The 16,163-nt window shown below is 43.0% G+C and overlaps 1 protein-coding gene across 15 annotated transcripts in view; it reads left to right on the top strand.

The window, feature by feature from the left end:
- The window catches only part of LOC112249569 (F-actin-monooxygenase MICAL2), a 46,510-nt gene extending 36,068 nt beyond the window's left edge, over positions 1-10,442 (top strand). The window contains exons 17-30 of one of the 15 annotated variants that reach the window (XM_042321006.1): positions 327-446; positions 809-1,162; positions 1,975-2,082; positions 3,111-3,272; positions 3,550-3,717; positions 4,144-4,296; positions 4,481-4,558; positions 4,800-4,892; positions 5,821-5,949; positions 6,277-6,454; positions 6,759-6,835; positions 6,936-7,014; positions 9,206-9,266; positions 10,233-10,442. In XM_042321006.1, the coding sequence (XP_042176940.1) occupies positions 327-446; positions 809-1,162; positions 1,975-2,082; positions 3,111-3,272; positions 3,550-3,717; positions 4,144-4,296; positions 4,481-4,558; positions 4,800-4,892; positions 5,821-5,949; positions 6,277-6,454; positions 6,759-6,835; positions 6,936-7,014; positions 9,206-9,264 (1,758 nt within the window). In that variant the 3' untranslated portion in view covers positions 9,265-9,266; positions 10,233-10,442. Of the gene's footprint in view, positions 1-326; positions 447-748; positions 1,163-1,974; positions 2,083-3,110; positions 3,273-3,549; positions 3,718-4,143; positions 4,297-4,480; positions 4,559-4,799; positions 4,893-5,820; positions 5,950-6,276; positions 6,455-6,758; positions 6,836-6,935; positions 7,444-9,205 lie in introns of those variants that run through there. The other 14 variants (XM_042321005.1, XM_042321002.1, XM_042321003.1 and 11 more) reach the window with 14 other exon arrangements.
- Positions 10,443-16,163: the final 5,721 nt, after the last annotated feature.

Raw genomic sequence — 16,163 nt, 5'->3', positions numbered from 1 at the left:
ATGGTATAGTACCTGGCATGTTTGTTCTCAGATGCCTTATACCACAGTGTGCTATAGAACAGAGGCGTCACTACAGACACCCTAGTTCGATTCCAGGCTGTATCACAAACGGCTGTGATTGGGAGTCCCATAGGGCTGTGCACAATTGGCCCAGCGTCGTCCGGGTTTGGCCGGTGCAGGCCGTCATTGTAAATAAGAATTTGTTCTTAACTGTTTTGGTGAGACACTTAACTAATCTTGCAAGTCACTTTCTCTCTTTTCTTCCTTTTCTGTCTTTCTGCTAACCTTTTTCCTTGGCTTTGTTTCTGGCTGACAAACCCCATCAGTCTCCGTGTGATTGGGGTTCTGAGAGGGCCCCTCGGCCACGCTCCATGGACATGACTGAGACCCCACGCTTCACCAACCTCAGGCAGCAGACCCCACTCAACCCTCCCCCCAAGACACAGGTAGAGGACTGGAGCAGCCTGGTCAACATACTGTAATACACACGCATACCCATGCTAATACACTCTGCAGAACACACACTGTCACTCAGTTTTGGTATACACTCACTCACAAACCAGTCATCCTCTACCTGGAGTGAGAGTGTTTAATGCTCCCTGTGGGTTGGAAATGAAAAATAAGCCCCCCAGTGAAGTAGATTCACACGATAAAGAAACGCATGGGGCATAAATCTCCCTCCTATTCTCTCCAGCTGTTAAACTACTGGAGCCTGTTAGCTGCAATTGCTTCTTGTTTTTTCATCAAGCTTGCCCTGAGTTGACGGAGAGCCATAGAACTGCAGCTCACATGTGCTGTGTGTTTCCAGTTTCCATCTGCAACCTGTGCCAAATATGCAGCTGAGTGCATCGCTCGGCCCCCACCACAGCCTCCTCCCAAACCCAAGCTCTCTCCCCAGCTCCAAGCCCAGCTTCAGTCTCAGCACCAGCCCCAACCCCAGTTCCAGCCCCAACCTAAGCTCCAACCCCCATCCATCCCAAATCCCACCCTCAGGAAGGTCAGACAGGCTGATCAGACATGTGCTCAGATGCAACCTCAGACGCTTCCTCAAAAGCCAGAGAGCACAGAGTACCCTGGCTACTCTCCCTCCTGCCACTCAGCAGTCCTAGCCATGTCTAGAATGCTCCAACGTCTTCAGGAAGTGGAGGAAAAGATCACCCAGGTGACCTATTCCCCTCTCATTTCCTTTCCTCTCCTTTCCTTTCCATCTGTCCGTTTCTCTTTGTCTGCTCTGTCTTTTTGTATTGTTATTGCCTCCTACTGTGTGATCATATAAGACATCCTTTTTAGGAAAAGGCTGAATATGAGTGTTGAGATAATCATTGTGATTATACATTTAGCATTGTATAGCACATAGTCGGCTGGTGAAGTCAACCCCTAATCATCCACACTGACCACAATGGCAAGAACAGACCCACAGCCCTGGCAGAGACAAAGAGGCACAGAGGCTGCTGACTGGCAAGTTTAGCCAGTGGGCTGCCCTTGTAGCCTTGTTCTGTGCCAGTCCTGTGTTTCTGTCTGTCTCTGTCTGGGTCTCAGTCTGCTGTTCCAGGAGCACATGTCTAAGTGTGGAGTCATCTCTGCTGGTGTGTCAAATTAGTGTTAAAAAACTGCCACTCTACTCAACACAGCAACACTATTGTTCCCCACCACCCATTAAACAATGTGCCATCTAGCTCCTTCAGTGGGAAAGTAGGACCAAAGTCCACTTATCGTGCTTGATCATTACCTTTGACATTTGAGTAATTTGGCAGACGCTCTTATCCAGAGTGATTTACAATAAAGAGTGCATACATTTCATACTTTTATTTGTTCGTACATTATAACTGATTTGGGAGTTAATAATCTGCCTAATTCTGTTACTATTCAGACCCATTCATCAGACAGGGAGTATGTGGTACTGTGTTGCGGGTGCAGCTTTCTCTTTCTGATGTCTGTTCTTTGTCTCTGTGTCTCATGGTATGTGTCCTGCAGAAGAAAGCTCAGACCCAGAATGCTAGAGAGTTTCATAATAAAAGTATCAAGGAGAAAGCGGTCCACCTGAGAGCACTGTTCTCTGGGGATGTGACCTCTACGTCCCAGGTGACTATCTAACCCCTGAACTCTGAACCCTCACCTCTCCCGTCCTTCAGTGTGTTTGTCGTGTTGCACGCTCGGTCTTATTTGGCATTACTGCTGCTGCACAGAGTTCATATAATCCTCCCTGTGTTGAAATTCATTATCTCCAGAAGCATTACCTTTTTGGCGATGTCTTCATCAGCTGCTCAGAGTCTGTAGCAACAGAACACAGCTAGCGCAGGTGATTTCAGGTTATTGTAGAACACAGTGTTCTGTTATACAGATGTCGGATCTTAATTTGAGACAGTTTGCTAAAACAGGAAAATAATCCTGCTGCAACAGGAAATTTGAATTATTATGTGGATTATAATTAATGGCCATCTTTTTGTTTTTTGTGTTGATACATTTTTCTTTAGGGCAAAGAAAGTCTGACATTTTAAAGTGGGAATTACAAACTTTAGAAACCTTTTTAAACCTTGAATACGCTACACGTTTGCATTTCCTGCTGTGCAAGAAAATTCTCAGCAACAAAATAGTGATCAAATTAAGATCCTACATCTGTAATTTAAATCGCCTTCACTGTCAGTCAATATATGACTGTTTACGTTGTGGGTTTCAACAAGGCTTTTTTAAAACAATATAACGCCCTGTGAAAACACATCAGGCAGTTTGTTGTTTAAAGCAGAAATCATCGTGATTCTATATTCCCACTGAGACAGACCTGCAGAAGAGAGCTCAGGCTGAAAACTAGGTAGGAAAAGGTATTTCCATGGTATTTTATCATCAAAACAGAAACTGCTCACCTTCTTTAAATGAGTTTCCATCTCAGTGGAAACCAGGGTAAGCTGTTGTGTTGAGGCTCAGCAGGTTGGGGTTTAGTTAATACTATGATAGGAGAGTGCCACGGAATACCTTTGCTTAAAGCCTATCCCCCTGTGCACGCCAGTTCTCATTGTAACTTATATCTAATTATTAACACTCAAAGTTCTCCTTTAACAATCCTCTCCCTCTCTTTTCATTTGCAAATCTCCCCTGTCCCATTCCACTCCTAGCTTGATTCTGATAAACAGGCCATTCCCTCCGAGTCTGATCCCATCCTCCCTAACCCCAGTCCAGAAGTCACCTCATTATACCTTTACCCAGAAATCACCGTTTCTACCTTCTCACCTCCTCATCCCTATTCCTCATTCTCATCCTGTCTGACCCAACCTCAGGTAAAAAAATAACCACATCCATGTCTGTCTCACTGTCTTGTATGTGTTCCTATCACTGTGTGTCATGCTACAACCTTTGATCATTTAACATTTATCATGGCGAAATACACGTTTTATCTAAATCAGTCTGAATTTCCATTTCAATGGAATGCAGTGTCATGGAATACCAGGCATTTTAGGCTTGAGGCCCAACCCACTAAGCATGCAAACTCTAATTTAACTCCCATCTGATGCTCATAATATCTTCCTCTCTTTGACTTTCCCATTCCCACACTAGTCTGGATCTGCTAGACAGAGTCAGACCATTCCCTCACCTCACATCCTCCCCGCTCCCCATCGTAAAATCTCTTCATCACTACTTTGTCCAGAAATCACCCTTTCTACATTTTCACCCCCTCATACATATTCTCCATCGTCCTCCTCTTCCTGTCTACTTCAACATCAGGTATAAATAACCACATCCATGTCTGTTTCAGCATGTCAAATCAAATCAAATGATATTTGTCACATGCGCCGAATACAACAGGTGTAGTAGACCTTAGGGTGAAATGCTTGCTTTGTCCCTATCGTTGTGTGCTATGCTAAAACCTCTGTGATCATTCAATATTCATCCTGCAGAGATATTGCACATCTTTAATCTGTAGCACTATAACTGAGTTGACATCGAAATGGAATGTAGTGTTCTTGAGTTGAGACTAAGCAGGTTGGGGCTTGGTCAATAGGACGGTAGAGTGCCATGGAATGCCAGGTGCTGTAGCCCATCAAACTGAGCATGCCAACTATCATTTAACCTATCTGATTCTCAGTCTCTCTTTTAACAATCCTCTCCCTCTTTGACTTTCCATTCCTCTGTTTCCCATTCCCACCCTAGCCTGGATCTGCTGAACAGACCATTCCCTCTCCTCCCATCCTCTCTGCTCCCACTCCTAAAGTCACTTCCCTCCTCTGTCCAGAAATCACCCTTTCTACCTTCTCACTCCCTCAAAGCGTGTCTTCACCCTCATCCATTCTACTCCAACTCCAGGTGAAAACAAGCACATCCATTTCTCACCATCTGTCTGTCATCATGAAGCCCATATCCCCTAATGTCAGAGCAAACATTATGCTATTATTTTGATGCACTAATCTATCCCTTATCTGTCACTGAACTAAACTAAGTTTTCTTCTCTGTTTCCTCTAATTCCTTCATTCTTCATGGAAAACCAAAGACCAGTCAATCTGGGGCACTAGATATGCAGCTTTGTAAGAAAGAAATGCAAAGAGATCCCTTGAATGAGTCACATGTGGTGAGTGACTCTTGTGTGCCTCCAAACCATAGCACTATTTAAGGCCACATCATTTCTATATGCAGAGCCTGCTGCCTCTCAGAGAAACACAAAATGAAGTGCTGTCTGTTTGATTTTAAACATGATGTAATCTGGTAAATTGTATATATTTTAGAAGTATATATTTGTTTAACTTTCGAATCTAATTTGCCTGTAAATTACAGTTGTAGTTATTAACATCACAGTCATGTTGCTGTTTCAGTGTCACAGCAGTGGCTCCACATATATATCCCAACAACAACGCACTGCAATACTACAACCAAAGCCAGAACCTGGTTTTAATAACGTCAAACAGGTATTTTGCCCCCAGCGCCACATGCCTGCTGAGGTAACTTGTACTATCCTCTAAATCACAAAGGACACGTGTAGACACAAAGGTCTTGCATGCAAGAAGCATTTGAGATGTTTTTTTAGCTATCCTGGGGCCTCTCATGCAATGGTTGAATATATTTCTGTGGTGCTGCACTTTGTGTGTTAGACTGCCCCTCCCTGTCCACAGATTTCTGATCATTTTGAGCCAGCGCCGTGCAGTCAGTACAATCTGAAGCATCCAGACAGGCCCACAAGCTAGCCATAATGAGAAAACATTCCCTCCTCTTCTGTGGCCATACTTTTGAGCTGAGAATCTTATTTTGATGAAAGAACTTTACTAATTTCCCCAACAGTGGTATTAGTCAGAGAACAAAGTAATCAAATCTCTATCTATCTATCTATCTATCTATCTATCTATCTATCTATCTATCTATCTATCTATCTATCTATCTATCTATCTATCTATCTATCTATCTATCTATCTATCTATCTATCTATCTATCTATCTATCTATCTATCTATCTATCTATCTATCTATCTATCTATCTCTATCTATCTATGTCTATCTATCTGTCTATCTATCTATCTATCTATCTATCTATCTATCTGTCTGTCTGTCTGTCTGTCTGTCTGTCTATCTATCTATCTATCTATCTATCTGTCTGTCTGTCTGTCTGTCTGTCTGTCTGTCTGTCTGTCTGTCTGTCTGTCTGTCTGTCTGTCTGTCTGTCTGTCTGTCTGTCTGTCTGTCTGTCTGTCTGTGTCTGTCTGTCTGTCTGTCTGTCTGTCTGTCTGTCTGTCGTGCGATGTGGACTATCACTTTTGCTTTCATCATTCTGACTTTTATTCTTACTCTCTTTCTCCCTTCCTACCTCTCTTCCTCCTGTCTTTTCCTCCTTGCTGCATGTCAGAGGACGGTGGGGAAGGTGTCTCTGGCTATAGCAGCCAGGGCTGAGACACTGGTCACCCTCTATGAGACTGACCACAGGCCTAAAGCCTCCTCCCCCTGTTCACCCCCAGCCTCTGCGCCTCTGTCTCCGGTAAGCATGTCTGGCTGAGCATGCATCCTCTCAGACTGTACCAGCCTTGAACAACAGCCCTTATCTAGGTGAAGAACATAGACTATGTCCCAGGCCCTGGCTCTGAGTCAGATGAAGAGATATTGTGTAAAATAAGGATTGGGATGATTATTCTTTGCAGGACTCTATGACTCTTTATGCTTTGTGAACTAAAGGCCAAACTCGGCCATAAGGCCTTTTAGGGTCAAAGTTGTGGAATCTGACACAAGTGCATCACTCCCTTATTATCGTCATTTTCTGGGCTGACAACGTTTGTAGCACTGTCTGCCTCTCTGTTCTGTTTCCCAGGGTTCCTTGCGGAGGGAGTTCCCCGGGTCTGGTGACCAGTGTCACTCCTGTCAGAAGCGTGTGTACGTGGTGGAAAGGATCAGTGCTGAGGGACTTTATTTCCACAGGGAGTGCTTTCGTTGTGACACCTGTGGCTCCATCCTGCGCCAGGGAGGCCATGCCTTCGACTCTGAGCAGGGTATGTGTTTCCCAACACTAAGGTTTAGATGTTTGCTTGCTGTCAATCAATCAATCTATCAAATTAGCAGTTGTGACAAAGTGCTATACAGATACCAAGCCTAAAACCCTAAAGAGCAAGCAATGCAGATGTAGCGGCACAGTGGCTAGGAAAAACTCCCTAGAAAGGCAGGAGCCCAGGAAGAATCCTAGAGAGGAACCAGGCTCTGAGGGGTGGCCAGTCCTCTTTTGTCTGTGCCGGGTAGAGATAATTAACTGTTTATGTGCCAATTTTTCTAAATCCTCCTTTGATCATGTTCAATTAGGCAAGTTGTACTGCAAGCTGCACTTCACACAACGTAAAAATGGAATGAACCATCGGAGGACATTCAATTCACATCTGGTAATTGTTCTGGATCATTCAATCATCCACTTGCCATGCCATTGTCATTTTGATGTTAATTTGTTGGACATCTTTGTGACTAAATGGGTCTTTCCCTCAGGGAGCCGGGGTTCAGGAGGGATCAGGGACACAGACTCCTGACTGTGACACAACAGAAGAACGGCAGAGTCAGTCACCAGGTACCATCAGCTCCCGCCTGAGGAAGTGCCTGAGCTGGCCCCTGAGTGTGACCCGGGCTGTGTGTGACTCCCCCCGCCTCCTGTCTCGCTGGGTGCATGGTACGGCCCATGCTGTGGGCCTCCACTTTAGAGCCAATGTGCAGGACTATGTCTTCCTGTATGAGCTGCTGAGCCTGGGAGTGCCCCTGCTGTTCATGCTCCAGGAGGTGCTGCTGCAGATGTACTCTGAAACCAGGCCTGTCTCCCAGTCCATCCAGCCCCTACTGCTGTGGCTGGAGGAACACCTAGGCCATAGGCTCATGTAGAGGCCCACCAGGGAGGGAAGCCTAATCCTAACCCTATCCCTATCCCTAACCCTACCCTAACCCTAACCCTATCCCTATCCCTATCCCTATCCCTATCCCTATCCCTATCCCTATCCCTATCCCTAACCCTAACCCTATCCCTATCCCTATCCCTAACCCTAACCCTATCCCTATCCCTATCCCTATCCCTATCCCTAACCCTATCCCTATCCCTATCCCTAACCCTATCCCTATCCCTAACCCTAACCCTAACCCTATCCCTATTCCCTAACCCTAACCCTATCCCTATCCCTAACCCTAACCCTAACCCTAACCCTAACCCTAACCCTATCCCTATCCCTAACCCTATCCCTATCCCTATCCCTAACCTTCATGCAATAGGGTCTGAAGCCTGACCGAACATTAACTGGCGTATCTTGCATTTGTGCCATGTCATATGGTGGCAAGCTACCGTTTGACCATGTGTACAAGCACCTTGTTAATAGTTTCTCACAGAATATGTAGCTGTCAGTGCATTAGATCTAGTCCTACACCAACCAAAGAACAAATAACATTTCCCAAGTGGTAGCTTGGTTTGTGATACGTGCGATGTTTTCATGAACGTGACATTTTTCTTTATGATGAAGGGTAATGTGCTGTACATGGTTTCATGGTGGTCTAAATCATTTACGGTATGTGGTTGATATGACTGCTGAAATCATCCAATCTATATTGCTCTAGAGTTGAGTCTTTCAACAACTGGCTGTCAAAGTCGAGCCAGTTTTTACATGGCTTAACTCAGGTTATGACAGATTTTTTTGTGTGGAAAAAGTAATCTAAATGAAAAGACTGACTTGAAGCACTTTAACTTGGGGAGCTGCCTTGACCTGTGGCTAATGCCTGATGAATGGTGTGGGAGTTAATGGCTGCCTAATGGCTGCCTAATGGCTGTCCAGGCCTTGGATAATGACTAGTGCTGACGCTGCACGTTTACTAAACCCTGCTGAACTCACAGGTCAGGGTCGGGGTCTGGGTCGGGGGCCAACGTGGATCTGTGCTCGACAAGGTTTTCTCATCTTTTTTTCAATTTCAATATTGTTTGACACAAATTCAAATGTTTATGTTTTTTTTGTAAGATCTCGTATGACACCGTGACCATAGTGTACTTTCGCTACACATTATGATAACTTTTATTGCTTTATTTTATGGCCCAGTGCCTCCAGTATTTTTGTGCATTGTCCGTTGTACTTAAAAAGGGGAAAAGGTTTCATGGACATGGGCTTTGGTTTACTACTCCAGTTCATGGACTGTTTAATGCTTACTCATTGCTGCCACCTGTTGGTGAAATAGATGCACGGCCAAATTCAATTTACTGTATGATAAGGTGGAATAAGAGACAATCTTCTAAAGAGTTGTTGTATGCTTGTAATAGAGGAGGTTTTTCTTCATTTTTATTATTTGTACAGGTCTATTTCACTTCAATATGTTTTTCAGAATGTTAAGAATATTGTTGAATTGAATTGTTCAGAAGGACTGAATCAGACATGATAACACAGGCTATGTTTGAATGCTGTGGTGTGTATGTGCTTGCCACTCATCTCACTGTTAATAACCATGTTAAGTATGATAGCAGGATCTCAGCTTTATTACCAATACAAATTCCAAAGATACAGTTGGTGCACTTTAAAAATGAGAAGTGTTTTCAGCCCTAACCAGAAGTTACATCATTCATGCAGTACACTGTACAGTGCTAAATTGCATGTTGTTGAATAGCACAATCTCATGTTATCTAACAATTACAACGTTTCTATGCATTTGAACTGGATTTGATCCTTCCTCTGATTTTTCTCTATATTCTAACCTACTATATTTCCTTCCTTTCATTTCTATTCTTGTTCACTTGGAAGTCTATTTTCAACTTTCTGATGATGGGCCTCCTGATTGGTTAGGAGACATGCCATTCTGAAGGTGATCACCTGCATGGTCACATGGTCTTGTGAACAATGTTTTGGAGTGGATGCTTTGTTAGATTAGTCCAATTACTGTCAGCATTTCCACACACAAGTAAAAAATGCTTCTAACCCCTGTGTTTGAGCTACCGACAGCCGTTTTTAGCATAGGATTTTTCTATTTCGTCTGCATCCGCTGATATTAGATCCCAAAAACGATTATTCTCACAAAAATGTCTAATCTACAAACTATTATGACCGTACTCTGAAAGGCTGAGATTCTCACAAACACGTAAATGTAATCTGGTCTGCTCTATGACGCTCATAAGCCAATCAAGAGTTGTTAGGAGGTAAGAGGTTCTTCTTAGTAGATCATAGGAAATCTCAGGACATAGTGTCTATAAACTCACATAGTTGCTGTCACAAACTCCATACTCCACACAGTTGTCACTGACTAGTTGGATATTAATTTCCCACTAAGCAAACCATTTTTTAATTTACAATTGTAATTATTATATACTCATTTTTAATCAGCTTTTTTCGGGGCTGGACCTTGTTTTTTTATAGACATTGGTCAATAAAACTCATGAATGCAACTGTTTATGTCAAATGTTATGTTCTACTTGTAGCCCTGGTTGTCCTGAAAATAAAATGGTAAAACACATCAATGTGAGGCTAAATATGTGGGATTCCCTGGAACCTATGAAGTTATTAAACTACTAATGTCTGTGTCCTGCACCCCCAGCAGAACCATAACTACAGCACACACTTGTTATAGGTTGAAACACATCATAATACCATGATGTTCAAAGTCACACCTTCAAAGAGACTTTCTTTTCAGTGTCTGCATGACAAGGAAACTGTGGTGTTTGGACTGCATTGGTCTTCCCAAGTGCATGTTGAACCATTGACAGACAGCTTTCTGTCACGTAAAGGCATGCCACTTTTTCTCCCATCTTCTGCCATCTTTCTTTCTCTCTTCCAGACGCTGTCACCCAGGATAACTTTTTCTTGACCCACACAAACAAAGGGAATGAATCTCCCAACAGGTTCATAGCTCATGTTGTCTTAAATGAATACATTGAACAATGTTTTATGGGACTTCAAATGCAGCCTGCTTTTCTCATGGAGATTCTGTGTTGCTTTATGTCTGACCTAAAGCAACAAATGTAAATAAAGTGATTTGTCATCTTGATCCAGTTTACTGTCATTCTTTCATAATATCACAATGTTGTTCTCCCCATGGGTTGATATGGCACATAGAATAGTACAGGTAGGGGTAACAGGTTTAAGTCGAGCCGTTCAGCATCACATAGTATACAGGCCCAGTACTCAAAGTAAATCCTAAACATGAACTCCTTTTACAGAGCATGTCCTATATTTAGTCTACTTACCATGTCTAGTCTCCTAAATTAAAATGTATGATTGGATGGGTTAAGTTCCTCTGTCCCAGGCGGACATGTTCCTGGATGGGTTCCTGGAGCTCTTTCTGGATCCGTGAGAGCCCGAAAGGATTCTTTGGTGATGAGGTCAAAGGGGACATGTCAAAACATACAACTCTCTCCCCAGCCAGTCCACTGTAGTCCTGCCAGATATGGTTCATGGTTCTCATAGGAGGGAGTCAGTTCTCTTTCCCCATATGCCTCATCAGTGTCTTGTGTCTTATTCAACAGCCATGAAATCATCTCTCATTAAGATGTTTTATTGTCACATACAGTACACAGGATAGGTGCAGTGAAATGTGTTGTATACAGGGTCAGTCATAGTAGTACAGCACCCCTGGAGCAAATTAGGGTTAAGTGCCTTGCTCAAGGGCACTTCGACAGACTTTTCACCTTGTCGGCTCGGGTATACGAACCAGAGACTTTCGCTTACTGGCCCAACGCTCTAACCTCTATGCTACATGCCACCCCACACCACTAGAATAACTTTTTTTGAAAGCATATACTTTAGAATTTGAAGTGTTTTTAAAAAATTGTGTGTACTGTTTATAAAGAATACAATTATTTCAAAGGAAACATACAATCAATGTATTATACTAGCTGCCAAAGCATATGTCCCTGGCTGTATTATCACCAGTATCCAATACCTTCCATTAGCTAGCTTTTAAGGGGAAAGCTTGATTTAATGTAATCACAACAGAGGTACATACTATTGAAGCACTCTTTTTTCTAGTATCATCCACTTGTCCCTTCAAACTATCACCATGGAAACCAAAAAAACAACCTTCAGCCAACAATTTTGCAAGTCCTGATGATGCTGCTTGTAAAAATGTCTGTTTCCCTGAGTCCTCAGAGCCTCTCACACAAACATCAGAGGGAGATGTTCTAAACCAGACTTCAACTTTAAGCATACTGTTGATCTGGCACACTAGACCGGGGCTGGATGGGCCTGGACATTTTGTTCAGAAGCTTTGCATCACACAGTGTGACGGACCAATGGTGTGTGTGCTGTGATGTAATCAAAGCTACTGGGGTCAGCAGGTTATGCCTCACTCCCTCCTCCAGTACAGCAGAGATCAGGGAGAAGCTGAGGAAATGTGACCCCTAAAAACATTGAAAGGTCTACAGAAGGCCAAGTGTTTCTTGACTAAATAACAATGGAGGTTTGTAAAAGCAATGTATTCAGTGAGATAAATCATGACACACACAGGTATGTGTCTCTTTGGTGTTGTATAAAAGTAGATATTTTATTTCATTAATCTGCTGCCTTCAGAGCATTCAACCCTTAGCATAGATTTGAGATTGTCAATTGAGGAATGCCAACTGTTTTACCTCAGCCATTGGAGCTATCAAGTCAAGGGTAAATGTGCATAGCTGACATTATTTAGTAATTGAGTGATCAACAGGACAGAATATAATAAATGATTTGTAAAAGATGAAAAAAAACTGTTTATACAAGCGGGATCCAGGGGCAAGCTACAATTTTTTAAAGTGGCATTTGAGCTATTTAATGTCTCCAGAAATTACAGAACAATTACTTGCAAAGGGAAATTACACTCAACTGAAGTGGCACACTCTCTTGACAGTCAATTAGAGTTGACCGCCTTGACATGGCATTTTCTATTCAGCAGCCGTGCTTTGTAAATCACTGCCTTATAGTAATATGCATCTGGATAAGGGACTGAGAACTGTTTTTCCTATCTGGCCTGGATGAGACTAACGTTGAGCCTCTGATGCCACCCACTGGCGGAATCATTGTTTCCAATAACAGTGTGATATGGCTCCACTTTCTACTCTGACTCACACCTTCCCCTCAGCCTGATCCCTGATCTATGCCACTGTCCCAGGAGAGGGAGGGTGATGAGATATTAATATATAGTGCCTGTATGTGCGGGTATGTATGTTTGCCTGTGTCTCTCACTCTCCCCTACTTTGTCTCTCCTCTGCCACTATACTGCACGTCTGCCTCTCTGTCTGTAAGGTCTTCCTCTCTTGTCTCCACCATTTCCTTTTCCTGTTGTACCTCTTGCCCCTTCCTTCCTCCTCTGTCATCACCCGTTGGTGTGCAGCTCTGCTACGTAATAGCAATACCCTCTGGACTCTAGTTCTCACAGTAACTTTTGTGATCTCAACTCTGGGAAAATAAACTAAATGGGTCAAATTACGTTATCTAAGTTATTAACTGATCACGTATGAGTCATTTACGGGTTGGCAACTACCATCTACCACAGCTTATAACAGTGTAATGATTCTATCCTACTGATTCTATTTCATGTCCTCTAATATGTCATTGGAACAGGTAACCACTAGAAAGCACTGTTGTTTAGAAAGAGGCTCATATCAAGAGATCATGGAAATGACCCAAAAATGCCTCTATGTAATTGTCTAATATGTGGGTTCAGGCATTGGCCAGCATAAACATGTTTAAAAGAACCAAGGCCTACAGCATACCAATTGAATTGGAAACACTTTCTTTCTCTTTCTGTCTCCAACTTTCTCACTTGTTCAGCTCACTGAACCAGTTAAACCATCAGCTTCAGGCAGGTTTATGTTGGTATCACAATATGCATGGTGGCTGATTTGATATCTCCTATCGGACCACACTGGCTGCTCCATGCTTAATGTCATTCACAACAGGATGAAATCTTGCCTGAATAATCGTATTGCTCAAGGGAGGGTCTGTTTGATCCCCAGTGTTTGGCTCCTATCATATGGCTCACCTCTCTATTGTAAGATAAGGCAGCTTGGTGACAAACAGGCCAAGTTTTACAGGACAGACTGCATTATCTTCCCAATGGAAAGGTTAAGGTGCTCTGAATACCACGACCATCAGTCACATCTCAATCTGACAAACAATGTGACCGTGTGCCAACCTGTCAGATCCAACATGTGACCAATACTGACACAGATTCTAATGAAATCTATCAGTTGAAGGAAATTAAAAAGTTCTGTTTCTATATTAGGAACTTGCTAAATAGCTAGCTATCAGTTGTGATAACCACTTCTATTAATTTGTTTCATACATTTGTATAACCATACCTCTTGACGTCAGTTATTTATCATGGGACAGATGCTTGGGCAAGTGGAGGTACCAGATGCTATATAATACAGTACCTAAGGGTTATCTGCCTATTAACTGGCTAGTGATATTAAATTAAATTACCAGCTGAGAACAAATCATGCAAAGTCATTTAGACTCAGCACACACTCCTTGCTTACGTAATTGAAGAGAACAGAGATGCAGTTTAAAAGCATTTAGCCCAACCAAACTGCACAGATGATCTCTTTGGCATTGGATTACTTGTCTGTCACGGACACAGCATTTAATGCCTGGAGATGGAATTGGTAAGAGCTGGGGTTAATTGAGACCAGTTATGGAGGGCAAGTCAAGTATCACAGTGATAACTCAAGTCTGTTTTGATGTGTGCACATGTGTTTGTGTGTGTCACCGCTGCATCTGAGGAGCCCTCTGCCTGTGAACTTGACCGTCCTTAACCTGGTCACCGTTCTGAAACAACAGCAGTGCATCAGTCAAAATGCATGTTGTTAATTCAGTATGTTATGATCAGAGTGTTCTGGGAGTCCACCTGCGAGCCACACTCATGACCTAAGGGTTCAGATGAGACAGTAGTCTGTGGTGTAGGGTGACAGGGTGCATGGCCCTGGATGGTGGATAGAGAGGAGGGACTCCACTGAGAGGAAAGGGAGCGTTTTAGAGTTGTGTTCTTTGTTATTCTTTGTGTCTGTGGAGATGACCACAGCGGGGAGTTTAGAAGGCACAGAGGAGGCCGGATGCTGAGGTCGAGGGGATGTGGAGGTGTAAGGAGGAGGGCTGTGGGCTCAGCGCTCAGCGCTCCCACTCCTCTTTAACGTGCTCCTCATGCCTCACACCACAGCAGGATCCTCCAGCACAGGGGAAAATCTAACAGAGCTGACACGGCCATGGGAGAACACATGCACTGACAAATAATCACACAAGCCCTATCACAGATCTCTCTCATTAATTGTATCTAGTCTAAAGAGTTACATTCCCACCTCCGCATGTGATCAACACAACAGAAGCTGCAGGGACATGTTGAATGTGATTTCAGAAACGTATCTCTAACAGCAGAGCAAAGACCAATATGAGGTTTCAGTCATGCAAAGAATATGTGAAGTGGCCCTGCTCTTACCCCTCACTGTCTTTCACAGAACTGAGTATGGCACAGCAAGGGGCATTGGTAGAATGCTGGTGTAAAATGGAATCCACTGCAGAGGTCATTGTTCGTTGTTGTATCTGCCTGTCCGCTCTGCTCATCCCTGTGGACTGCAATGTGACTGTGGATTGACCCTGAGAGCATTTCATATTTTCATGTAAATGCCCTTATCTTAAATGGAAAAAAACTGTCGTTCACACAGGTTATATAATAACAATGATTAGCATTAAAAAAGAACAGCAATCTGAGGCTGAAATTGCAATGAAATTACAGAAGCTGTGAGTGGCAATGAAAATAGAACGCTGTGGAGAAGATAAATAAATAAAATTCACAATTTCATTTTCTTAGCACTTTCCAAATCATTCCCTTAAATGAAACAAGACAGATGCAAAAAAAAAACACATTGTTACAGTAAATGTATCTCAGAAGAGTAATATCTACATGTGTTAATTATAAACCATGTTTCAGGTGAAATACTGTATCTAGGACTTCTATTCCTTTTGCTGTATGACTCCTGCTGGCAGAAGAAAAACCTATAAGTTGGTAAGCATGCTCTTAGTCATATCAGTTGAGTGCTAATATGAGTCAATTTGATTATGTCATTCTTAAAGCCTGCCTTAAAACAAGCTTCTATGAGCATATCTGTCCATCTCTTGTCAAATAAGAGAACGTCAGTCTAGTGAGAAATGCATTTGAAAGCTTAGTCAGATGGGTCAAACTCAATGTTAGAGCTCTTGGGTGAAGTGGCCCCAGACGTCCTGACCAGAGGGGCTCCTCACTGTCTGCACCAGGGCCATGCCACAGATAGTCCAACAGTACTGCATGGGAAATGTCTCCTCTAATGACAGCCCAGGGCAAGGCCAGGGCCATTGTGCATTTTGTTTACATGGCTTTGTTCACATAATTGTATCAAAAGAGAGGGCAAAAGGGCTGCACTGGCTGCACAATAGGCCTTTTGTTCACCCAAAGTTTTTCATAAAACTAGACAGCAAGAGTATGTTACTATTAATGTAAAAACAACACACAAAAATGTATTTATTATCATCTGCATATTTGATTACATCCCAAGATGTTGGAGGTAAATAATGTGGCAGAAATGTGTAGGCCTGTGTTGTCAAGTAGAGGCTTGAATGTCCTTGCTTTGCTAACAGCTCCCACTTGCCTGGTCACCTGTGCTAGCTAGACCAAGTTCACCAGATCATTAGCAGAACGAGGTAAATAAGCAATCATGTATTGATCTGGCTGAACACTGATTGAGTCCGCTGCCTTGGCCATTCT

Source organism: Oncorhynchus tshawytscha, linkage group LG04, assembly GCF_018296145.1.
Source record: "Oncorhynchus tshawytscha isolate Ot180627B linkage group LG04, Otsh_v2.0, whole genome shotgun sequence".
NCBI lineage: Eukaryota > Metazoa > Chordata > Actinopteri > Salmoniformes > Salmonidae > Oncorhynchus > Oncorhynchus tshawytscha.
This window is presented reverse-complemented; position numbering and strand designations above follow the sequence as displayed.